The sequence below is a fragment of the Trachypithecus francoisi genome, unplaced genomic scaffold (assembly GCF_009764315.1).
Source record: "Trachypithecus francoisi isolate TF-2019V2 unplaced genomic scaffold, Tfra_2.0 Lachesis_group8, whole genome shotgun sequence".
NCBI classification, from domain to species: Eukaryota; Metazoa; Chordata; class Mammalia; order Primates; family Cercopithecidae; genus Trachypithecus; species Trachypithecus francoisi.
The window spans coordinates 44,997,723-45,024,419 of NW_022681473.1; the positions used below are offsets into that span (position 1 = coordinate 44,997,723).

Below are 26,697 nucleotides of genomic sequence, written 5' to 3' on the forward strand. Positions count from 1 at the left end.
GACAAAACTACTACATATTTCTGATACGCAGGTTGCCTTGGGTGCTCAAAGTGGTGACAGTTTGATCTCTGTCCTCTCCAAACAGTCCTATAAATCTCAAGTATTGTAAAGACAATCAATCCATCAATCCTTACTACAGTGTGTGGCGGTGGCAGAAGGCCACCAGACACTTTGTGTCTGGTGACAATCAGGGAATGAAATATCCTAATGTAGAATCTTGGCTTTAGAATGCTTACATACTTCCAGTGATGACAGGGATCTCGTTACTTCAAAGGGTAACTTGCGCCATTGCCAAGCACTTCCAATTATTGGAAAACCCTAATCTCATCCACTTTTTTTTTTCTGACTTTTGCATATTGCTCCTCATCCTACTATGCATGACTATATACAAAAGTCTAATCTTCGGTCTGTTAGTCCTTCAATTCATTTGAAGAGAATTATCTATCACATTTCACCAAAGATTTTTCTTCTCCATACTAACACACATCAAGAAAACTGTGAATACCTCAACGATTTAGGAATAAATGTAATTTACTAGGAATTGGCCGAAAGGTGTTCAATGTAGAGCCCTAGGAGCTGCATGCATTTTCAAGCATTCTATTATACTAGCCTAAGGGTCTAGTAAAATGCCTTTGTAGTTAGTAAAGGAAATCTATAATACCAACGAGTGAATATTACATATAATACTTGAGGCAAGAAACAGAGAAAATTTTCATTTACAAGGCAATCTGTTAAAACAACAAAGAACAGCCCAACAGACTTACCCCTGGAAAAAAAAAATCATTACTGAAATTCTAATAATCAAGTCTGGACAAAGAACAGTGAATTGCTTCATTACACCTTTCATGTAGAATGCTTCTTCTGAAGTCTTTTCAAACATTCCTGTTCATCCCCAAAATATTATACGTGTGCCTATAATTTTTATTTTCTCACTGCTTGATTTTCTTTCCTTGGGACTTATTCTTTCTTATAAGAAATTCCCTGGGAAAGTAGGACGAACTGTAACCTAGCAGTTGTAGTTTGAGAATGGTCCAATGGATATTATAATAAGATAATACAAACAGGCAAAAGTTGAATAAATTTAAAAGAAACTTAAAACAAGTGAATAATTTTTTTATGTCTAGAGCTTCCACCCGGTGTGAAAATGTGGGGAAATGATGTCTATTTAAGGTAATAGGAAATCAATTTCTCTTTTTCAGAAACATTTCTTCTTTAAGAGTGGTGTGTGTGTGTGTGTGTATGTGGTGGGGAGGGAGAAGTTAAAATTTCAGACTGACTTGGAATTCTGGAGTAGTGTAAAAGTGTATGTGGGGACACTGGGGTTTGTGAGTAAAGGAAGGAACTGGTCAGGATCACTGCTTGCCATAACGAGGAAGCTCAGTTGCAGAATTATTAACACAAGAAAAAAAAGTATGTGCTCCCCTGAGCTACCCACCCAGGTCCAAGGGTGTATCAAGACCTCACTCTGGGTTGGATGGTAGCTAACTTTTTTTCTTTTTCTGTTTTTTTTGAGATGGAGTCTCGCTCGTCACCAGGCTGGAGTGCAGTGGTATGATCTTGGCTCACTGCAACCTCCGCCTCCCAGGTTCAAGTGATTCTTCTGCCTCAGCCTCCTGAGTAGCTGGGACTACAGGTGCACACCACCACGCCCGGCTAATTTTTTTGTATTTTTAGGAGAGAAGGGGTTTCACCATCTTGGCCAGGCTGGTCTCGAACTCCTGACCTCGTGAACCACCTGCCTCAGCCTCCCAAAGTGCTGGGATTACAGACATGAGCCACTGTGCCCAATGGTACCTATCTTCTATTGAGTGCATACTACAACCAGACATGGCTACAAAGATGCATCTTTACAAAAACCCTGACAAAAAGGTATCATCATCCCCATTTTACAGGTGAGGAAACTAAGGCAGAATTGTTAAGAAAGGTTATATGGCAGCTAATTAAAATGGAACTAAGATTTGATTCCAAGATGATTGATTCCAGAGGCCTAATTTTTTCATCCCAACATGGGAAAATAGTCAACTGCAAAACTGTCAGCAGGATCTGCCCAAACAGCTTTACCGGACGACTAAAGTGGAGAAAAACAGAGGGTGCTTCAACTAAGAAACAGGAAATTACTAAATCCATTCTCTGTATTCTGGTTCTGCTCAGCACATTAATGTACTCACTTACCTGCGGAGTGTGGGAGAGGCCACATCTGGGTACTTGGCTCCAGGCTGGAGACCAGCCTGAGCCGGGCTGGACACAGGCTGGGCTGCCGGGTTCACTTTCACCGAGTTACAGGAAGCCACACTCTCGTTGTCTGATGAGATGCCTTTCTCCTTATCTGTTTGGTTGACCAGACCTGGTAGAGAGCTGCCTAGGGCTGTTTTGGAAGGCTCCCTCAGTTTGGGCACTGGCAGGCCTGCGGACTTGCTGCTGATGTTGGAATCTATGCTGCTGGTGCTAGACCTGTTCCCAGCCCCATTCCGGCTGGTGGACCTGCTGGGCCTCGGCAAACTCCGGTACTGAAGGTTTGTCCGGGAGCTGAGGGCCAGATACCCATCATCCTGATTCTGAGCCCCGTCCATGCTTGACTTCCGACCAGCAGACCGACTGATGAGTGCAGATGACTTCGGTATTTTGCCCAGTGTGGCTGACCTGCTGGTGACAGTGGCCCCGCTGGCTGTGATCATGGCCAGACCGGCGGCAGAACCACTCTGCTTCTTGAACCCAAAGCTGTTGGCATTGGCAGTGGGTGTCCTAGAGCTGCTGGGGAGGGGCTTTTTGGATTCGTCACCACTGCTCCGGCCTGCATCTGATGGGGAGCGCTTCACCTGGGAGGCTTTAGGAGAAAGCCTTCCTTTCTCAGACACCTTTGCATCGTCTGTTTTTCCTAAGAGAGAGATCAGCAAGATTAGCCTGCAAGCCAAGAGCCCAGCTCATCCATCTCGTCTGTTTAAGATGCTCCCCTCCTCTGAAGAGCTGGTTCACTTTTCCCTTGGGGAGGCAGAGGAAAGAGCTTTTTATAAAAATAATATAGTCTCCTAATGTACTGTGAGCCTTTTAAGAAATGTCAATAATTTTACTCATTTGCAAAGCAGTCTAAATTTACCCAGGATAAAGCAAAGCCAGCCAATCACTGATGTGTCTGGGGGGAAATAACCCCCTGCCTTTTCTGACCTTTCACCCTCTGTCCATTAAAGGGCTGTCCCTAACATGTCCAGGGGGATACCCCTGCCCTTGTTTATAAATATCCCCTAAGTCAGGAACAACATCAACTCACCATACCCACAGCTCATAAATCCATGCTGTTTAGTAGCCTGAACTGGCTGCATTAACTCACCCAGTGTCTAGTTAAACCAATTCAATATGTCTCAGCAGCCGAACCGTCTTCAGAGCTTAAGAGGCTCCCATACTTACTTCCACTTAGAAAAAGGTAGGGATGTGAAAGTGTATGGAAGCTTGTTGTTAGCAGAGTATAAATCCTGAGACAAAATATATAATGTCAAGTCCTTGCTAGAGTTAACTATGGCTTTGGTTTTCAAAATGACAACTGTAGGGCCAAGACAGCTCCGGCCTCTTACCAGTTCCTGGGGTCTTCAGTGCGCCTGCTGGGGCTGACGGCTTCGTCCTTGGCATGGTGATGCCCACCTGAGCTGTCATGCCTCGCCGCCATGAGCCTGTCTGGGAGATGACAGGATTCTTCTTGCCTGACGTGCTTTTGTCGGACTCGTCAGACACGTCAGAAGGATTCCGCCTCCACTTGGAACCTGGCTCCATTTTTATGCCGCTGTCTGAGCCTCCGTCTGATTTCTTGACATCATCACCAGACCACAGTGAATTCCTCTCCACCTGTGAGTGCTTCTCAGCATCAGTCTGTGGACAGAGACTCTCTGAATTAGTCCTTCCCAAATCCCAGGCTGGGGAGCCCCTCACTCCAAGGGCAAAAATGCCAAAACACTGGAGTAGTTAAGGGAAAAATAATCATTACTTTAAAGATGTTTGGACTTTTGTACTCTGGTTATCTTGTCAGAAAGCCTGATTTTTTTTTTTTTTTTTTTTTTTTTGGTACGAGGAAAGTAAATAATATCAATGTATCCTTAGAATGGAATGAGGTGGCCGGGCACAGTGGCTCATGCCTATAATCCCAACATTTTGGCAGGCTGAGGTGGGAGGATCGCTTGATCCCATGAGTTTAAGACCAGCCTGGGCAACATGCAAAACCCTGTCTCTACAAAAAATAGAAAAATTAGCTGAGTGTGGTGGCACACACCTATAGTTCTAGCTACTCGGGTGGCTGAGGTGGGAGGATCACCCCGGGGAGGTGGAGGCTGCAGTGAGCCATGATCGCACTACTGTACTCCAGCCTGGGTGACAGAACTAGACTCTGTCTCAAAAAAGAAGAAAAGAAAAGCAGAAGAAAGGAGTGAGGGAAGAGAGGAAAAGGGGCCCAGGAAAAAAGAAGGAAAGCGCCCTGGCAAGGGGAAGGGGCAGAGCAGATGGAGATGCAGTGGGAATTCAGCCACCACCTATTTTCTGCCACTTGAACAAGCCTCTCCAACTCTGGTGGCTGATCTCTAACCAGCATCCAGTCTCCTGGCCCGTTTCCCTTTGTTCTGCCTTCTTCCCATCACTCCACCGCAATGAGATCTTTGGATCTAACACACCAAGCAAGGGAGTAAGTGAGCAAGGGTGGCTGCTGGTTCTACTCAAATCAGGGAGAGCCAGGAGCTGAGGGGAAGCACATCCTCAAATGGTTACTTCCCCCAAACGTGGAGAGCCAATGGTGCCTGCTCGACCCCAGCATTATTTATACGCCACTGCTTTGCTCCCCTTGTGGGATTTTGTTCTGACAAGGGATATAATTAGCCAGCTTTCTTTGGAAGAGCCCTGACCTGCTGGCCATGAAACCCAGAAGGGGAGAGAAGTGTGACGTTAATGATCTCCTGCAGCTAAAAGGCATAAAGCTGACCAGAATGCTTTGGAGGCCTCCTGGGGTTTGAGGCCAGTTGGAGAATGTCAGTAGTGAGAAGCAGCACAGTAAATGGGGAAGGGAGGTCAGAAGCGCTTTCAGGGTGGGTATACTAAGATACCAGTCCCATATTTGCAATGCTTAACTACCGAGAGTAGGCAAGATAGGAAATTAAAATGAACACCTGGCAAGAATCTGCCTAACGCCTGTCATCCAAGAATGGAACAAATGCCTTCCTCCATGGAATACAATGGCTGAATGGGATAAAAGCTAAAAACAGATAGGCAGCCCAAGTTCAACTGCCTCCCCCACACCACCCCAATGCCTTCTCCCCTTATGAATTCCACTCGTCCATTACAGACACCTTGTGAGTTCTTTCATTTGTTTTTTTCCAGCTAAGTATTAGTCCTCAGAGATATGAGGAGGACAAGCACACACTTCCTGGCTATGAGAAGCTCATCATTCAGCTGTGGCAAAGGACAGAGAGAGGGGAGTTCCTACATGTGGGCCCAGGGCAGGAGCTCACTCAAAGCTTGAAGAGCGAATGAGTGAGCCAAGGAACCAGCCAAGGAACACAGGCTTTTCAGGCCACAACAGACATTAACAAAATTATCTTATCCCATCTCAGCTTCTATTTAATCAGAAAGGGTTAAGTACCAAGTACTCTTATATCTTTATCTCAATCTTACAGAAACTAAAGTTGCCCATTCTTTGTCCCAGCTACCTCAGGTCAGTTTCCTTCCTCTAAACACTTTCAGTACATTAATCCAACCAGAATTTACTCCATGCTTGCTGTCTGCCAGGCACCACGGAGGGTCAGAGAATCTGGGGATAAGACTGATTTCCCACCCATGGTGGAGCTTACAATTGGGTTAAATGCAGCAGAGATTGAATAAGTAAATACAAACAAGGGTGTAATTGTAGATTATGAAGACTATTATAAGGAAAAGGACAAAGAGTCTGAGAAAGACATACAGACATTGACCTAATTTAGATGACAATGAGGTGGGTAGGCGACAGTGATCAGCTCAAAAAGAAGTACCCTAGAGACACAAAAAACCCTCCAAAAAATCAATGAATCCAGGAGTTGGTTTTTTGAAAAGATCAACAAAATTGACAGACCGCTAGCTAGACTAATAAAGAAGAAAAGAGAGAGGAATCAAATAGACGCAATAAAAAATGATAAAGGGGATATCACCACCGACCCCACAGAAATACAAACAACCATCAGAGAATACTATAAATGCCTCTACGCAAGTCAACTAGAAAATCTAGAAGAAATGGATAATTTCCTGGACACTTACACTCTTCCAAGACTAAACCAGGAAGAAGTTGAATCCCTGAATAGACCAATAGCAGGCTCTGAAATTGAGGCAACAATTAATAGCCTACCCACCAAAAAAAGTCCAGGACCAGATGGATTCACAGCTGAATTCTACCAGAGGTACAAAGAGGAGCTGGTACCATTCCTTCTGAAACTATTCCAATCAATAGAAAAAGAGGGAATCCTCCCTAACTCATTTTATGAGGCCAACATCATCCTGATACCAAAGCCTGGCAGAGACACAACAAAAAAAGAGAATTTTAGACCAATATCCCTGATGAACATCAATGCAAAAATTCTCAATAAAATACTGGCAAACCGGATTCAGCAGCACATCAAAAAGCTTATCCACCATGATCAAGTGGGCTTCATCCCTGGGATGCAAGGCTGGTTCAACATTCGCAAATCAATAAACGTAATCCAGCATATAAACAGAACCAAAGACAAGAACCACATGATTATCTCAATAGATGCAGAAAAGGCTTTTGACAAAATTCAACAGCCCTTTATGCTAAAAACGCTCAATAAATTCGGTATTGATGGAACGTACCTCAAAATAATAAGAGCTATTATGACAAACCCACAGCTAATATCATACTGAATGGGCAAAAACTGGAAAAATTCCCTTTGAAAACTGGCACAAGACAGGGATGCCCTCTCTCACCACTCCTATTCAACATAGTGTTGGAAGTTCTGGCTAGGGCAATCAGGCAAGAGAAAGAAATCAAGGGTATCCAGTTAGGAAAAGAAGTCAAATTGTCCCTGTTTGCAGATGACATGATGGTATATTTAGAAAACCCCATCGTCTCAGCCCAAAATCTCCTTAAGCTGATAAGCAACTTCAGCAAAGTCTCAGGATACAAAATTAATGTGCAAAAATCACAAGCATTCTTATACACCAGTAACAGACAAACAGAGAGCCAAATCAGGAATGAACTTCCATTCACAATTGCTTCAAAGAGAATAAAATACCTAGGAATCCAGCTTACAAGGGATGTAAAGGACCTCTTCAAGGAGAACTACAAACCACTGCTCAGTGAAATAAAAGAGGACACAAACAAATGGAAGAACATACCATGCTCATGGATAGGAAGAATCAATATCGTGAAAATGGCCATACTGCCCAAGGTGATTTATAGATTCAATGCCATCCCCATCAAGCTACCAATACTTTCTTCACAGAATTGGAAAAAACTGCTTTAAAGTTCATATGGAACCAAAAAAGAGACCGCATTGCCAAGACAATCCTAAGTCAAAAGGACAAAGCTGGAGGCGTCACGCTACCTGACTTCAAACTATACTACAAGGCTACAGTAACCAAAACAGCATGGTACTGGTACCACAACAGAGATATAGACCAATGGAACAGAACAGAGTCCTCAGAAATAATACCACACATCTACAGCCATCTGATCTTTGACAAACCTGAGAGAAACAAGAAATGGGGAAAGGATTCCCTATTTAATAAATGGTGCTGGGAAAATTGGCTAGCCATAAGTAGAAAGCTGAAACTGGATCCTTTCCTTACCCCTTATACGAAAATTAATTCAAGATGGATTAGAGACTTAAATGTTAGACCTAATACCATAAAAACCCTAGAAGAAAATCTAGGTAGTACCATTCAGGACATAGGCATGGGCAAGGACTTCATGTCTAAAACACCAAAAGCAACGGCAGCAAAAGCAAAAATTGACAAATGGGATCTCATTAAACTAAAGAGCTTTTGCACAGCAAAAGAAACTACCATCAGAGTGAACAGGCAACCTACAGAATGGGAGAAAATTTTTGCAACCTACTCATCTGACAAAGGGCTAATATCCAGAATCTACCAAGAACTCAAACAAATATACAAGAAAAAAACACACAACCCCATCAAAAAGTGGGGAAAGGATATGAACAGACATTTCTCAAAAGAAGACATCCATACAGCCAACAGACACATGAAAAAATGCTCATCATCACTCGCCATCAGAGAAATGCAAATCAAAACACAATGAGATACCATCTCACACCAGTTAGAATGGCAATCATTAAGAAGTCAGGAAACAACAGGTGTTGGAGAGGATGTGGAGAAATAGGAACACTTTTACACTGTTGGTGGGATTGTAAACTAGTTCAACCATTATGGAAATCAGTATGGCAATTCCTCAAGGATCTAGAACTAGATGTACCATATGACCCAGCCATCCCACTACTGGGTATATACCCAAAGGATTATAAATTACTCTACTACAAAGACACATGCACACGTATGTTTATTGCAGCACTATTCACAATAGCAAAGACTTGGAATCAACCCAAATGTCCATCTGTGACAGACTGGATTAAGAAAATGTGGCACATATACACCATGGAATACTATGCAGCCATCAAAAAGGATGAGTTTGCGTCCTTTGTAGGGACATGGATGCAGCTGGAAACCATCATTCTTAGCAAACTATCACAAGAAGAGAAAACCAAACACCACATGTTCTCACTCATAGGTGGGAACTGAACAATGAGATCACTTGGACTCGGGAAGGGGAACATCACACACTGGGGCCTATCATGGGGAGGGGGGAGGAGGGAGGGATTGCATTGGGGAGTTATACATGATATAAACGTTATGCACATGTACCCTAGAACTTAAAGTATAATAATAAAAAAAAAAAAAAAGAAGTACCCTAAAGAAAGAGAAGAAACTTACTTAGTAAAAGAAAGGTTTGAGGCAGAGCATACCAGGGAGAGGGAACCACAGGTGTAAAGGCCCTGAGGCAGAAAATAACTTGGCTTTGGAACATTCACTTCACAAATATTTATTGGGTGCCACTACATGCCAGGAAAGCTTATTCGCACTAGGGCTACTGCAATGAGTAAGTATAAATCATTAACCTCATGGAGCTTACATTCAAGTACATTTTAACATATTCTAATATGTTCTAAGAGGTACTGAAAATTTAGCACATGCCACATCCTGGGTTACTGCATTATTTATTCTTTTAATGTTCCTATACTTACATCTCCCCAATCAAATTGTAATGGTGCTAATACTAGTAGCATTAACAACTACAATTTATTAAGTACTTACTATGTCCCAGGCACTAAGCTAAAGTGCTTGATATGTATCATTAAATTTAATCCTTATCAAAAACCTATGGAGGAAATTACAGTTAATGGTCTCAATTTCACACGACAAAACTGAGGCACAGAGTGAAAAGAAAATTTCCCAAGATCACACAGTGAGGAAGTAGAGATGCAGGAATTTCAGGAAGTCTAACTGCAGAGCCCACATTTTAACCACCATGCCACACTGCCCTCCCTGAGGATAAGTCCAGGTATATGATACATTTATGCATACTCAGTAGCACCTAATATCTATACCCAGCAGATTCTCCTTCCATACGGGCAGGCTCCCCAACCCCAGTTCTAGAATAGCTCTAGCCTAGTCTCTGGGTGGGACCCATACAACTCCAATTCCATCAGTGGCAGAGAAAGCACACACACCCCTGGCCTGGGAATGTGGCTTGACTTTCTCTCTCTGGAAAGAACAGTCATCCAGCCATCACATCTCCCTAGCTAGGTCCAGGGTGGTCACCTTCCCAGCTCTACTCTGAATCCTTCATGAGCTACGTGCCAGACTATAAGGTGGCACCCCTTAGGATTAAAAATGAGAAAGTCGCAGCCTCTCTGTTCCCAGAGCTCACAACAGCGGGGCCAGCCAGCAGGACATCCGCATGGGGATGTACGAAGAGTTCTATCCTGCCTTCCCCTCCGTGCCTCTGCCAGTTGTTCCCATCTCAATGGTACCTCCTTTCTGAAGGGTTTTCTTCTGCCTGTTCTTGGAAGTCTATATAGTCATTTGATATCCATGCGGGAAGGTGAGGAAAGAAGCCACGCACAAGGGACTTCAGAAGGGAGGCCGATCTTCTGAGAGCAAGAGGTGAGGCCTGAGGAGCATGATGTGGGGGAAGAGTGTGGGCTTTCGGTCTGACAGATCTGGGTTCAAGTGCTGGGTGCTGCCACTCATTTGCTGTGCATGACCTTGGAGGACATTGCCTCACTTATCTGAACTTATTACCTCATGTATAAAACACAGATGATAATAAATAGGTCTCTTACAGCATTGATGGTGGACTCAATGAACTCAGTGTGGGAGGACTCAATAAACAGTGGTCCTTCTCATTACCAACTTTCCTGCCTCTGAAAATCCCCAGCACTCTGTTGTCTATCTTTATCATTTATCCCGCTTTTGTCTAGAATTAGGGAGAACAGGTACTTGTCTCTTCTGCTACTGGGCCACAGGCCTTTGGAAGGCAGGGATATTCCCTCCCTGTGCCATATCCCCTGCAGATCTAGATGCTGAGCTGGCTCAAGTTTGAGCCTCAGTGACCATAGAGATAATTATCAGCATCAACATCATCGCCTGCCAGTCATCCTGCCAGGCACTGTGTCCCTCCACATACATCCTGAACTCATCTTATCCTCTCAGGCTCTGTTATTATCCACATTTTACACATCAGGAAAATACAGGGCTGAAGAGGAAAAGTAACTTACCCAGCGGGTGAGCAGACGGGGGCACCCCTCCTCACCCCCAGCCAAACCCCATCCCTACATCCATGCCAACATCTAGAGAGCTCTAGGATCATTCAAGGCCACACAAGACAGGAATCTTTGCCACATAATTCAGAATTTTATCTCCCTGAGTAGCAAAAAATAAGCTGACATGGAATTATCTTTTTCCTCCCCATATGTTATTAAAGATTTCACAGGCATTGAAAATGAGAGAAAATCTTGATGTGTGCATCTTTGCTCCTCAGCACCTGGGATGGTGCCTTCCACAGAACTGAGAGAAAATACTGAATGTACAGCTGAATATGTGAGGGAGTCGCCTGTGTTTGTTAAAACCCATTGCCACCAACATCTGTCCTCAAAATAAAATACTGCAAAATAAGATGAGTTGCTTTGAGACTACAAACAAAATATATTAAGAACATAGTCAACCTTTAGTTACTGACATGAATGGAGTCTGGAGGCAGAGGAACAGCTACCCAGGTGGCAAGGGCTGCGAAGGGAGGAAGGGAAGGAGAGGAAGGAGGAAGGGAGGGAGAGATAAGAGAAATGGAGGGAAGGAGGAAGGAAAGAAAGTAACTTCTGAGCAACCATCCAGTCTCAGGAACCTAGAGAAGCATGTGCTGATAAAGCATTTCCCTGTTATTTTCACACGCACCCTTGGAGATGCATCTAATTAGCGCCATGTTATGGATGAGGAGGCAGAGGCTTGGAGAGAGTGATTAGTTCATCCAAGGATGTCAACGAGTGAGGAGAGCAACTCAAGATCATCTGGCTTCCAAGTCCGCACCTACTCCCTGACACTGCAATCGGCTTGGCCAACTGAACTCACCAGCTCTCCTGGAGGAGTTGCTCAAGAGGCTCTTGGGCCTGAAGCAGGGGATTCTCTGCCTGGCGCCGAGGAAACAGTGGGCACAGGAGCTGATGCTGGACAGCTGGGCACCTGGGCACCTGTGCTCTGTGGGGGGCATTCTCCATTGCTCCTCATTGTCCCCAGTGATAGCGAAGTCCCTCACAGACAAAGGGAATCTCCATTCCCAATGATCCGTCTCCTCTTCTTTCAATCAGCTACATGAGGCTGTTTCTTAGGTTTTCCAGACAATAACTTCCCTGTTCCTGGGATGCTTTAGTTATTTCTCAGAGGCTTTTCAAACAGCAAAAACCTAGGCAGGCAACCTGTCCTCAATTTGCTTTCCTGACGGACACACTGAGCCACTTCTCCCTGCCTCCCCATGTCTTGCCTGGCAGACTGTGTGCTGCTCCCCTGTTCCAGGGTAAACCAATATGTGACAGGAACCCAAATGAGGCAGAGCACAGAAGGCGCAGCTCTTGGGAAGGGTGCAACACACATCTTCCCATTGCCTGATGCTGCTCACACAGGAGTAATGGCCCTTAGCATTCCTCAGTGTGATATGAGGGAGGAGGGTGGGAGCCTGTGAATTATGCTGATTCAAATATTTTGAGATGCTCCCTGGACAGGAACAAAGGGATTGTCACTAAAAATCCATTTAAAGAAACCGTTGCGTTAGAAATCTTAGTAACTATTGGTGTAATCTGCATTTAGTTTACTCTAAGACCTACTTTTTTAAGTTTTCATTTCAATATTTTAAACTCAGGTAGTTTTATAGGAAAAACAAACCTACCCAATGAATAGTAAACCATTTACATCCCTTAAAATAACTTCTGATCTTGATCAAAAGGCATGTTTGTGCAGAATCCTGCAACCTTTTCTGATGTGACATTTACAAGATGAAAGCAAAGAGCTGGTCTAAAGAACTGAGGCCTTGGCATTAGGCAAATTCAACTATATCAGTTAGGAAATCATGTACAAATCTGAGGTGTTTATCAATGTGGAACCAGAGATTTCAACTCCAGCTTTGCAGGAAGGGAACAAAGACAAGGACATTCTTCCAATACAGTGTTTTACTGGCTCCACCTGCATCTCAGGAGCAAGCCTCTCCTACCTTGTAAGTCAAAAAGGGAACCTCACAGATCTCTCTTTCTCCAATAAATAGCCTGCCTCCTGAATACACAGATGCAGGTGAGCAATTCCTTGGTTCCCTCCTTAGTATCTAAGGACAGTCTGGTTGTTCTTATCTTGAATATACAATAAGCCTCAGGAAAAAAAAAAATTAGTGTTCACAAGAAAAGGAAAACTGGTGTCTATTGTAAACAATTGGCGTATTGTAGGTGGCAGGAACATAGCCTGGCTGGGCACTTCTGACTTGCGTCTAATCACTGATCAAACAGCGATCGGTTTGGGAAGTGTGGCCTAGGTTTTGTTTGTTTACTTTTTGTACAGTAAAGTACACAGATCTTAAGTACATAGCTTGAATACATTTTAGAAAATTAACATACTTACATAACCACTGCTCAGATTAAGATACAGAGCGTTACTCATGACCCCCTTTCTAGTCATATGGGGAGTTATTGTTTCTTAAAACAACTACCATGACCCACCATCACTAGGTTGGGTTTCTGAACAATAATCAGAAAGTCTGGCTCAAAAGAAGAATGCAAGAAGTAACTGGGAATCCCAGGGGCAACACCTAATGCATTTCATCAGGCAGTAAACGTTTCCATTTCTGTGGGACAGAATTACTCCCAACTCTGATACACCCTTTTTTTAGCCCTATTGTCAAAGAGACACCTTTAAAAGAAAATTGATTTCCAAATCAGCTCCTACCTGTACAAAGTAAAGCACAGTTGAGAAAGGAAGAGGCTATGAAAGGGAGTGAAAGACGGGGCAGTGCTAGTTTTGCCCCCCGCAAGGTTGCTCTGAGACTTTGTCCCAAACAGATTTTCCCAAGGGTTCGGCAAAGACGGGGGAGGGGTACCTACAAGTGGGAAGGATCAATCATCAAAAAAATTCCAGCCTACTACGCCACTGCCACCACAGATGGCCAGTTCTCTTGCTGGTCAGTCCCAAACTGGGGACAAGCTGTGAGGATGGCACTTTAGTTTTCCACTAGTAAAATGGGCCTTTCAGAACCATCCCTTGCCAATCATGAAGGAATGGTCTGAGGGTCAGTGAACACGTCCACATGAAACTATACCACATTTGAAATGTGAAATCTGAAGGCTTAAAGTAGGAATGGAAAACTCCAGTGCCTTGGGGTCAGGCAGGTAATTTAAGGATTACAGCTGGCGAGCAGGTAGCAGCTGTGCACACTGGAGCAGGAGTGGCAGGTCTAAGGGGGTTGGATACTGGGACATCTGTTGATTGCCACCACATGGAGAATGTAGGCTCAAGGAAGCAATATCGTTGTTTTTCTCAAGAGCAACCAGAAAGACATTTTCACGTGAAAAATGTAATTCTAAAAATTTGACAGGGAATCTAGTTTAAAAGAAGGGTAATACTGTGGGCCAAATAAAACATGTCAGCAGGGGAATGTAACCCAGAGACTGAGAGTTCTCAACCACAGGTCAGGATATCCTGGCCTTCCGGTCCGGGGTTCTCAATCTTTATTTCCACCCCATCCTCCCAGAGGGATGAGACGTGTGCCTGACAGCAGTGGCTCGCTGCGGCAAATAAGAGACACACACTCCGGGCCGAAAACTGCTGAAGTCCAACATCCTTTTCTGTTGTTTTTAAACAAATTATGAGACCAAGGTCCAGGGAGGAAGAGTGATTTCACAAGCCCACACAGTGAGGGTGGTGAAGCCTCCCTGCTCCCGTGTCCACCACCCCCTGCCTGACCCCTCCCTTGTGGACAGAGGTCAGGGTCAGGAGGTGAGAGCAGAGGCAGCAGGAGGCTGGGCCTCATCTCATCAACTTGGAGATTCTGCTTGCTCCAAATGGCCCTCTTATCCCACAAGCCCAAGGTTCCCTGCTCCCAGGGGCTGCTGGAGGAGCCTGGGAGGGCCTGTGTTCCTCACCTGCACATCCAGGTTTTTTCGAGAGGAGGCAGGTGTGTTGGCATAAGAGCTGATGGAGGAGCTGGTGTTGATGTCATCAGTGCTGAGGTTGTCTATGGTGTCGCTGATGCCACTGCTGACGGAGCTGCTGTCGTCCCAGCTGCCAAGACAAACACACATCCTGAGCACCAAAACCTCAGGCTGTTCCAGTTCAGGCTGATGACAGACAAACACACACTATCCCCGAAAAGATCCAATCTTTGCCACGAAGCCCCGGACAAAGCTCTTTTGCCTCAGATGTGACTCCTCTCCATGTCAATTGTTGCTGTCTGGGATTGGAAGCTGGGTGAAGAGGCTGACAGCTACCTTCCACAAACTAAACTGCTTCCATAGCAGGGGTGGCTACAGACACTACCCATGTCCTACCCCGTCCTCAACTTCATCCTGGGAACTTTATGGAAACCAATTTGTTCCTTCCCAGGCCTAGTGGCAGAGTAGGGGCAGTCAGTCTGGAGACTAGAGCTAAAAGCATGCAGGGAAGAACTCTGGAGCAAGCACCTGTCGGGGTCAGAGGGCAGAGCTGCTGTATGACTTCTGCAGACTTCACTCCCGGAATGAAACGCCGAGGGAGGGAGAGCAGCAACAGTCAGGAGAAACCTGTCAACTTGGTTAGCAGCTCTAACTCTAATAATATCCCCAAATACATCTAAAATAGATGTTCTTCATTTCCCAACCCTCCAACCAAATGAGGTCAGTCCCAAGCTGCCTAAGTCCAATCTCCTAGCAATGGTTCTTTCTTTCTTTCTTCTTCTTTTCCATCTTCCCACCTGCCAATACCACCACCACGTTTAATCTAGCACCAGGTCCTATCACCTTGCTTCCAAAACGTATCCAAATGTGCAGTTCTCTGCCCCCACTGCCACCCTGTAGTTCATGGTGCTGTTGACGGTGCCTGGGTTACTGCTAAAAGGCCAGGTGGTCTCTATGATCTGCTTCTGCTCCCTAATTGTCCATCCCCCCCCCCCCCCCCCGCCCCCGCAGCAGTCAGAATATCCTGTCGCTCTACTGCTTAACACCCTTGAGTTGATTCTCAGAAAATTAAGAGTCCAAATTCTCTACATGGCCCCTCAAGACCCTCTAAGCTTGCCTCCTACCCTAGTCCTGTTTCGTACCCCTCTCCACTGCGACTGGCTCTGATCACATGCACTTCTGTTCCTTTCAAGCCAAGGCTGCTCTCTTCGAGGCTTTGTGCTGCTTGTCCCTCTTTCTGAATGCTTGTCCCTGTCTCCTCTCATCTTGCAGATCTCAGCTGAAGTATTACCTTCTCAGAAAAACCACCTCACTACCCATCAAGACTGTCACACTCTGTCACGTCACCCTGTGGTATTTACTCATTTGTTTGCTATGGGGTAGCAGATATGTAGCAAGTGGTCAATAAAGACTTGCTAATTGAGGGCTGGGCACGGTGGCTCACACCTGTAATCCCAGCATTTGGGAGGCCAAGGCGGGTGGATCACCTGAGGTCAGGAGTTCGAGACCAGCCTGGCCAACATGGGGAAACTGCGTCTCTACTAAAAGTACAACAAAATTAGCCAGGCATGGTAGCATATGCCTATAATCCCAGCTACTTGGGAAGCTGAGGCAGGATGATTGCTTGAACCTGGAAGGCAGAGATTGCAGTGAGCTGGGATCGCACGACTGCACTCCAGCCTGGGCAACAGAGTAAGACTCTGTCTCAAAACAACAACAACAACAACAACAACAACAACAAAACTTGCTGATCGAAACTCATAGTAGTGAGAAGTCGAGTAGACAATAAAGCAAGCTTCCAAGATCAGTGTGACACTACTCTAATTGACCTATAGGGAGAAAGTGTAAGTATTATTGTTTTTCTATTGCACAGGTAGAGAAAGTGAGGCTAAGAAAAAAATAGATACCCTGTACAAGGTCAGAGGGCTAGGAAGAGGCAGAGTGGATCCTGATCCAGCCATTCTGATTCCAGAACCAACTACCCTCTTTACTGTGACTGCAGACAGTTTTGTATTATGTCAATTCTCAGCACATACCAGATGTGACACAGCCCACTTTCTCAGGTGGAAGCCAGGCTTGGGAGGCCAGGCAGCCTGGTTCAAGGCCACTCAGCAGGAGTGGCAGGTCTGATACCAAACTATTGACTTAACCTCATTATTCTAGCACTCAGTCTTCCACTGTCTTGCTGAAAGCCCTACAAAGTGGCAGCGTGGAACCTGGGAAATGCTGAGTGGCTGAGATTTGAAAGCCAAGAGCACATCTGCCACACACACACATTACCCCAAAGTTCTAATTCATTCCAGCAGCTTGGAAGATACCTGCCCGTACATCCTGAGCTCTGCTGATCAGGCAGGAAGACAAAGGCTTATTAAAAACCTGTTTTCATCACCTTCTCCTTCAACACTATTTGGCTTCCAAAACCCAATCTGGAACATCGCATAGAAATGCAGGGGAATGTGAGGGTGGTCCCAAGGAGGGAGGATGAGGCAGGGAGAATGAGGGCTCAAAAGGGGCTTATTGTGGATGAATCCACAAGGGTCCAGCAGCTCTGGAACTCTGCACACTTCACTCCTGTAATTCTACTTCTTGTGCCCAGCCCTCCATCCTATTCCAAGTTCTTCCTTTAAGGCTTTCTCCAAATACTCCAGCCCACCCACATCATCTCCTACTTTGAATTCCTACATAGTGTCATTTGTATTTGCTTCTATACACTCTTAGGCAGTTTTCTAGCTATTCTCTATACAAAGGGTTGTCCTATCTTCCAAATATATGCAGGGGCCTGCTTAGCGATAACAACTAAGTGCTTATCATGGATCAGGCATTGTGCTGGGTACTTTAAATCTATTGTTATAGATTTCTCCAGTCCTCTTATCATACCTGCAAGGTAGGTATCATCCTGTCCATTTTATAAATGAAGGAATAGAGGCAGAAAGACTAAGTACACTGACCGATGCCATTCCATGTTGGAACTGGGTTTAAAAGGCAAAATGTCTAATTGCAGAATATGCGCTCCTTCTAGTCTTGTCATGCTGCCTTCTGTAGCAACAACGGCTGTTCACTGAGCCTGTGCCACATGCCAAACTATTCAACATTTGCGCATACTCTCATAGTCACTCTTAGGGTGTTTCACAATGAAGAAACTGAGGCCATGAGGACTGATGGGCAATGCGGCAGCAATGTCAAGTTCATTCGGTGGGCCACGTCCCTTCCATCTCCAGAGACATAGTCCATGCTCCTTAAATACCTCCTGATGAACTCAACGTGCAGAGGCGAGACAGAGCAAGTTTCTGGTGCAAACTTGCCACCAGTAGAGGATTCTAAGCCCAGCTCCCTGCCCACTGATTCTTTGCAGGGTCACAGCTTCTGTGCCTGCTTCGCCTAGGCTGGTAACCACAGGAGGATCTGATGGGGAAAGCGTGGCATCACAGATGGAAAAGGACTCAAATTTGTTCTAGTGATTAAATGGGTCTTTTCTTGCACCTGCTCTTTGGGGTTAGGAACTTAATGTATCTAAAATTTCTCATAATTTGATGAAGAAGAAAGGGGAATGGTGGGAGAGGACCGCGGCTGGCAGGGAGGAAGGAGAGCAGTTGTAACAGATGCTCATGAATCCAAGTCCCAGATTCTGTGCTTTGAAATTGTAACCGTTCTTCCCCTGTGTCCTTTCAACACCAAGATAGTATTCCAGAGGGGCATGTGGCCCTTGATACACAGGATTCTTCCCATGTCAGTGCCTGGAGTACTGGGGGGCTTACCCTGAGTTCACAGGAAGCCTTTGTAACTGAGCCACCCAGAAGAGGGGAAGCCAGGGATCTAATCCATGGGTGGGAGTGGGGGTCCCTTACGATGCGGATGAAGGGAGTGACGCGAGGGAAGGCCACGATGAGCAAGGGCAGCTTCGATATTTGCCGGAGCTGTCTGTGGCCAGAAACCGAAGCTGCCTCTGCAGCTGGAAAACCAGCCATGTCTCCTTTGCTTTCGGATCTCTGGGATACTAGCAAGTTCATCTTGACATAAAGTCACTTAGTTCTAACTTGTCCTTTTCCCATTCAGGGTACAAACGATCATGAGCCACCAAGATTAGACCAGTGAGTTTGCAGATGTATTCTGAGGGAAACCAGTTCCACCAGATGCTCTGTGAAAAGAATGTTGCCCTAAGAAGGGAATGTGGAATCTCCTGCCTTCTTGGAGATTCACACTGTAAACAGTACCTCAGCATTTTAACAGCTGTGAAGTCCAGTAAAGATCACTATAACTTTGCCTAAAGGAGCATTCCCCAAACTTATGTGACTACACAGGAAACGCTGAGAAGGATGAAGCACACACACACAAAAAGCAAAAATGAAGAAAAATGCAATACAGCCTAGAGCTGCCAGTGGCTACTTGATTCTCACTTGCCTGAGAAGGAAGCTGGCACAGAGGGAAGCAGAGCTGAGAGGGATGGAAGTGTGCCTTTGACATTGCTTGAGCGCCCTTATCCAGCCATACTGAAAGCCAGAAGCATCCCTGGGAGAGCCAGCCATGAGAAATAGTAAATTCCTTTCTTTTGCTTTTTGTCACTTGGCATACTCATGCTAACTAATGGGGAAGCGTAATTTGTTTGTAAAATAACTCCAGACATGTGGCTGAGAGTCAGATGGGAAAAATGTGGAAAGCATGCAGAATTCACTCAGGCAGTAAGGACACTGGTTGAATCTAATCAAGTGGCAAAGGAAATTAGGTACAACCTGGGATGAGGCACAAAAGTCCACTGACCCAAATTGGGCAATAAATGTTGAAAGCAGTTACAAAAACTGATTAAGATAGCAACTTGAAAGGAACCTAGAGAATTCATGTTTACTATGTGGTGAAATGAAATTCCAGAGAGGTGGCTTGGGAACCCCAATCACACAGCAGAAAGAACTACAGTGTACTCAGCTATGATTCTGGAACCATCATTCCTGGAGGAGGATTTGACCATTCCTGTGTCCTGGTCCTGAAGCTGATGGAGAAAAACCATATGATGGCGCTGAGCCCACCTGAGATGATAAATCGACTACCCTCATTTCATATTGTGTGATTTTTAATCTGGGAAACATTTAAAAAGATGAACAAGAATGATGAAGTGAATCATAATATTAAGATTAAGGCTTTGTGATAATTCGGTTAATCTGTATGTATTTTTAACATGTAAAAGAATACACAGCATATAACAGGATCTGACAAAACAGTCTTGTGATTTCAATTTTAAATGACTATTGATTTTTTACTTGAGACTTTTAAGCTGAAATGTTTAAGAATTGGATTAAGGTTGTAAAAAGAATCGAAATGTTTATGATAATAATTTATGACATTTGTAACTTTAATTTATTTGATTTGCAAGAGTTGCTTAAGTGCTTAGAAAGATTTTGCTTGTTTGGTAAATCTACCCTGTCAGACATCTGAAGAGCTTAAGGAAACCATGTATGTTAACTTTACAAATGCAGTCTAAAATATTTAATAAAATTTAATTATCCAAGCTTTCAAACATTACTAATTTTGCAGGTAAGTGTAATCTGTTGCCTGAATTAATACAGTACTAACTGATAACAAGTGAAAATGATCTTAATTTGTGAAAAAAATACTTGTTTCACAGATGAAATTTGTAAGAAAATCTAGATAAAAAACCTAAAACTTCAATTAAATATTAAATCCTAGTTAACTCTCTAAGAAGTTATTTTTTGGGCACAAAAGCACTCTTAAAAATAAGGTATTTTAAAAAGTATTAAAGCAGATTTCATTTTTTGAATGAATCAATGATTTTTATATGAATGACTAGAAGAATAAATGAACCCAAGGTGGCATCTTCTCTCCTCATCAGTTTTTGCCACTCCAGTTCACCTTCACTCTACACCATAAAACTTTCAAAGCAGTTCCAAAATTGCTCTGAAAATGTTGGTGGAGATAGCATTGTGTTTGACAACCTTGAGAAATAAGCAAAACAACCCCAGGGCCTCCTCCTGGAAACTAACAGGAATATGGGAAACAGAGCTTGGCTGGTTTCCCTATCTTTTTGGTTTTTTAATAATTTTAAGACAACCTATCACAGATATGCCTAACGTCTTTGGCTGAAACAGCAGGAGAAATGGCTAGAAGATACTTCCACTGATTCATCAGAACAATCAACACAAAAGCATTATTTCCTAGCCGGATCAGCCATGTACCTTTTTCTCTACTAATGAAATGTCCTACATTGATCAAGTCAGAGATAAGAACGTAACTGGAGTTATAAGTGATCAGATTTTAAAATAACTTTCACCTATTTTTAGCCAATGTGTAGGTGGAAGGAATTTCATGGAACATTTTCTGTTTCTTCTCATAAACTCAACATTTTTAGACTCTTAGCCAGGGGCTTTGAATTCACTTGTTCATCTCATTCATTGAGCCACTGCCCCTGTGTGCCAGGCACTGTGTGAAGCGGTGGGGATAAAGTGATAACTCAGAGTTTTCCCTGCCTTGACCATAAACCCAGTAGACATAATAGACAACATAGCTTAGACATAAATGAAAACACAAAACAGGGAGATGAGCAAAGGGCACCAAGTGGAAACAACACTGGTTCTAAACATCATTTCTATAGCCTCCCAAATCTCCTAAAGCCACCAGCCAAGTTGGAGCACAAGGAGCTCTTCTGGCAGCATTCTAAAGCCTAGGCCCACCAACGCTTTTAGCAATGCTGCTTTCTTCTTCAAGGCATGGACGTGGCAAGGGCCAGGAGCATGGAGAGCCAGGCCTTTGCTCCAGGGTTCCACAGAACTATCACCCATGAGGGTTCAGACAAGACACATCCTCTCCAGGCCCCAGGCTTCTCTTCCTTATAATGGAGTAGCTGGACTAAGCCATCCCAAAAGTTCCTTTCCAATGGACATCCTTTACATTTACGCTCAGAGAAAAGTTGGTACAAAGGCAAGTGGGCATACTGCAGGTCTCCACACTGAATGGTCTCCCCTCGTTCAGTAAAAGCTGCCAAACAGGTAACTCTACTTTCTAATGTCTGGGCTTTTTCATTGCTGATTTCACCTCTCAGATTATTATTTTTAGCTAGCGCTGAGTAGTTAGCAGCCCTTTTTAGACAGAAGTATGTTCTCTCATTTGATACGATCCCCATGGGAGCCTTTCAGTTCACATGTGCTACCTGCTTGGTCCTGCAATTTGTGTTTGCAAACTCTGGTATAGAGGTGTTACAACTCAACTCACAATAGAGTGTCTGCACCAGACCATGCCATTTATCCAAAGAAAGAGGACACAATCTTGCCTAATACGTAAAGCCACCATTGACAGCGTTGCCAAATATGCCAGGCACTGTAGTAGGCACATTATGTATATTATTCCACTCCCATTTTCCCCTGGATGGAAAGGAGGCTTAGGATGCAGAGTTCATCAGAAGGATGAGACTCAAACCATGGTAGAATGACTGCAAGCAGCCTTCCAGCCCATCGGAAAGATGGCACGGTTAGTGAGTGTCTTATAGATTGCAGCACATAGCCACAGTACATACAGATCAGCTTATCTGTTAACTAGCTTAATTAAAAAGAACCTCCATCTGCCCGCAGCCACCAAGCGTATCAAGAACAGACCCCATTTTGGCCAACATGCAGCATTTTAACCAGAATCAAGTCTCTCACCGCTTTAGCTGTTTCTCTACTACCTCTTGGAGATGTGAAGGGAAAAGCCTCTACAAAAGTGACCAGAAAATCCATTCAGACATGGAAGGGCCCATTAAACCAGGAGATTCAGTTTCAGTCTTAGAAGGGATGCTGACATCACTGTGTCAGGAATCCAAATGCCACTCAGAGGGCTTAAAGCACAATTTTAACAACCCCAACACAAGCAATTTGCTATGAAAAATGCAGGTGAAAGAAGCACAAATTATTTCAGCTTCACACATCTATTTTGCTCCACTGTTATGAGGAGTGAGAATTCCACAGAACCGAGAAAGTAAACCAGACTTCACTGGGACCCCTGAGAAACCACATTTAATATAGATACATTTTTAATATCAAGCTCTTCCAGAGAGGTATCTAAAAGGAGCAAGAATCTGTAATGGTCCTGAATTAATGTGATATTATGTTTACAATTTCATCTCTCATGAAGCAAAAAAGCAAAATAGAATCCCAAGGTTCCAGGGATGATTAAACAGATTTTTCCACTAGGATATACACACCCTTGCTTTCAGCAAAAGACTCTGAGAGGAGGAGTTACTGAAGGATCTGGAGGGAGGATCATTACACCTTTCAAATGAACTCCCTGTGAGATAATGTTGTTTATTCAAGGGAAAGACATGCTAAATGATGCTGTAAAAAAATCAGATTGTAGATATATTTTAGTTCCTCTCTACTCACTAACAAAACCACAGCCGGTTAGCAGAGATGAGGTTCTCTAACTATGGTTCTGAAAAGCAGTCTTCACAAAGCAAGGATCCTAATCCTCCCCAAACTCCAAAGGCTGGGTCGCTTCCAGGAGGCCCTTACAGTCCTTGGAAACAGTCTGGGCCAGCCCCCGCCCCTCTGTCTGCCTCTTTCCAGGTGACTAAGCTCACACTGTGGAGCTGTGACCAGCTGCATCCAGGCCTTACCTGCTCAATTTTCCAATTCTGCTCCAGAATCAAGGCAGAGCCCATTTACAGGGCTGGCCCATGCCCCCTGCCAGACAGCTGCATTCAGTTGCAAAAAAGTCCAGACTGGTGGAACTTGTTTTCTGGCTATTGTACAAGGCAATTGTTCCCGTGAAACCCCAGGGCCCGAGCAGAATGAGATCCTTTGGTGTGGATGAGTGAGCAAGCCTAACTGTAGGCTTAGTAGTAACCCCTGGGGAAGAGGAAGGGTTTGGCTACCTACATTTCCCACCAAACAGGTATGTTAACTATTTCCTCCCCAGGAGGTTTGCTCAGGAGCATCACCTCCTCTAACTACTGCTGGGACCTATTAAGAAAATTCACCTTCAAAGAATGAAGCAGGGCTCCTGCAGAGTCCTACCTTTTGTAGTCTATGTGGAAATGATAATAGTAGCCAACCTTAATGACATTTACAGTTGTGAGCCCCTGTGCTAACTGTACCACATACTTTATTTCGGTTAATCCTCCAAACTCTGATAAAAATAATCACCAACACTTATTAATGGCTTGCTATGTGTGAGGCTCTGTTGTTATGTAACATGTTTCCTGCCAGGTACCATTAGATAAATATTATCACTATACCCATTTTACAGATGAGGCAATTGAGGATTGGAGAAAACAGTCCCAAGGGTCATACAACTAAGAAATGTTGAGGCTGGGATTTAAATACAGATACATGAGTGTTCAATCATCCCATTTATTTATTCATTTGACACATTTTAATGAACACTCATCATGTGTTCATTAGACTCTGAGGGACTTCAAAGTTTCCCACACCAAAGAAGATACGGTTACTTGAGTTAAAACTATAAGCAAGCCAGCCAGGCACGGTGGTTCCTGCCTGTAATCCCAGCACTGTGGGAGGCCAAGGCGGGAGGATCATGAGGTCAGGAGATCGAGACCATCCTGGCTAACACAGTAAAACCCTGTCTCTACTAAGAATACAAAAAATTAGCCGGGCATAGTGGCGGGCACCTGTAGTCCCAGCTACTCAGGAGGCTGAGGCAGGAGAATGGTGTGAACCGGGGAGGTGGAGCTTGCAGTGAGCCGAGATCGCGCCACTGCACTCCAGCCTGGGTGACTGAGGGAGACTCTGTCTCAAAAAAAAAAAAAAAAAAAAAACCACCACTATAAGCAAGCCACCTCTCTCTGGATTCCAGCTCTGGGACCAGCCTACATAGTTTGCAGTTTTGGTGCAAAATGATCAGAGCCTAAGCCAGAATTAATGCAAGGACAGAGTGTAGCCACTAACCCTAGCAAATTCAGTCTCATCTAGTACCACTAATCCCAGGAGGCTCCAAACGGAGGGACCACAGCTCTGCAGAAAAAAGTAAAATAGGTCTGTGTTTGAATTCTGGCTCTGCCATCTCCTTATCAGGGCACCTTTACCTCCTGGGTGGCACATTGCTAATAACATCCAGTTATCATAATCATTTTGTTGGGACCATATCAGGTAGCCTGTGTACAGCTCTCCCTGCATGTCAGTTGCAGTACAGGATCCAGGGAAGCTGCAAGGACTGCAGGAAGGAGATGCAGGCCTACATCCTGAAATTCATGATAAAGTTCTAGTGTAAGAACTTGCTTCTTACTGCCATAAATGGATAGTGTCCTAGGGGAGACGCAGCTTCTACAGACGGTGCCAGGTGCAAGGCCAGTGATTTGAGGTGGAGGGAGGAAAACACAAACCCCATAAAAAGGGCTCCAAGGGGATTTAGCAGCCATCAGGCTTGAGTTTCAGCGCACAGCACCTTTGTCCCATTTTGGTAACTCATTCCTTGACAAGTAGGTGGTCCCCTGAGTAAGCATGAAATTTTTCCCTTTGGCTTCAGGAGCTTGGTCGGGTTAGAAAGCCCGGAGCTTTGGTCCGGATGCTTTAGACCCTCATTGTTACACTAGGCACCAGCGTGTCTGCTGACCTCAGCTACACAAAGCCCTCTCTCCTTCAAGGCTCCTCCGGAGAGGGCTGCTTACCCTTGGGCCACTGCCGGCTGGCTTTTGCCAAGAATATCAACAAACTCATCCTAGTTTTCTGTTTACCAGAAGATATATTTCCCCTAAACATCAACAGAATTCAGCATATTATAGCAAACGAAAATAACAGTAAACATTTATACAAGGTGAAAAATTTTAATAATAGGTTCCAGGCACCATGCTAAGCACCATCCCACAAACACCTCTCCACTTTCTTATCAGGCACAAACTACTAATGCCCCCTTTTCATAGATGTGGAAGCTAAAGCTTAGAGAGGTTATGTGACCTGCCCAAGGTGCCAGGGTTAACAAACAGAGCTGGATTCGAACCCAGATCTGCCTGATTCTGAAACCCAAGCTTTTAAAAATCATATTGACTGAATGTTAAGAACAGAGGTAAAGATACTTTTAAATAGATCATGGTCATAAAAGAACTCAGAACTTCCAACTGTTATTCAAAATACGCAGGACACGTTAATGCAATCAAGCTACTTTTAAAACATCTCGAAGAAATTAAAGGAAAGGGGATGGGGGACAAATCCCAGACAGGGCATTGGCCAGCTGTCTTTAAGTAGAATGGGATGGGAGTTCAATACCTCCATAGTCTCCCTCCCTCCAACCCTCCACTAACCTCCCAATATAGCTTAGGGATGTGGGAAAACCTGAATGCACAAAACAGAACCACAGTTGCCCCAGGGCAGCCAAGAGAGGCAGTTATCTCCCAAAAACAGGCTGGCCTCATTTTGCAGTTTGTCAAGGGCCTGCCCTTAAGCTTTCTCTTTCTTGGGGGAAGTTGAAAGGGAAGGTACCTCAGGTCAAGACTTCTACAGACCAAGAGAAGCTCAGCTTTAGCTAATTAGGCACCTCCAGCACACATGTGAACAGCTAGTGCCAATGGCTTCGGTCAGCATTAATATGCTGGGTGTAGATCTTCTCCCTTCAAGACTCCATAAATTCAGCGTCTTAAGAAGTAGACCCAGAGTTCCAGGGCACAGCCTCAGCAGCCCAAGGCCAGCTCCAAGGTCACTGGCCTTTCCTGATTTGACCTTCACTTGGGATCAAGTCCTCCTGAACCAGGTACAAACTAAAGCTCCAGCCTGATCCATCCAGCAGCCCAGGAACCTCAAGATCACAGAACTCCCAGCTAGGTCCTACTGCCAAAGCAGGGCTGCTTCTTAATACACAGCCCTCTTCTTTCCAGAAACAAGCTGCATCTGAGAAGCCCAGGCAGGCTGTGCTGCTAGCATCCTGTGTATTTGGGTGAGTCCTCCACAACAAAGTGCGCCCTTCATCCAGCTGAAGTCACATTTACAATTACAGGTAAAACCATTCCAAGCTCAGATGCCAAGCCCACCCAGGAAGGCATGATGGTAGAGTGAAC

At 44.5% G+C, this 26,697-nt stretch overlaps 1 protein-coding gene across 10 annotated transcripts in view; it reads right to left on the bottom strand.

Moving 5' to 3' along the window:
• The window catches only part of NAV2 (neuron navigator 2), a 416,403-nt gene that overhangs the window by 74,075 nt on the left and 315,631 nt on the right, over positions 1 to 26,697 (bottom strand). For all 10 annotated transcript variants that reach the window (XM_033208089.1, XM_033208086.1, XM_033208095.1 and 7 more), the window contains 3 exons: positions 14,706 to 14,844; positions 3,567 to 3,858; positions 2,173 to 2,875 (listed from right to left, as the gene is read on the bottom strand). In XM_033208089.1, the coding sequence (XP_033063980.1) occupies positions 2,173 to 2,875; positions 3,567 to 3,858; positions 14,706 to 14,844 (1,134 nt within the window). The remainder of the gene's footprint in view (positions 1 to 2,172; positions 2,876 to 3,566; positions 3,859 to 14,705; positions 14,845 to 26,697) is intronic.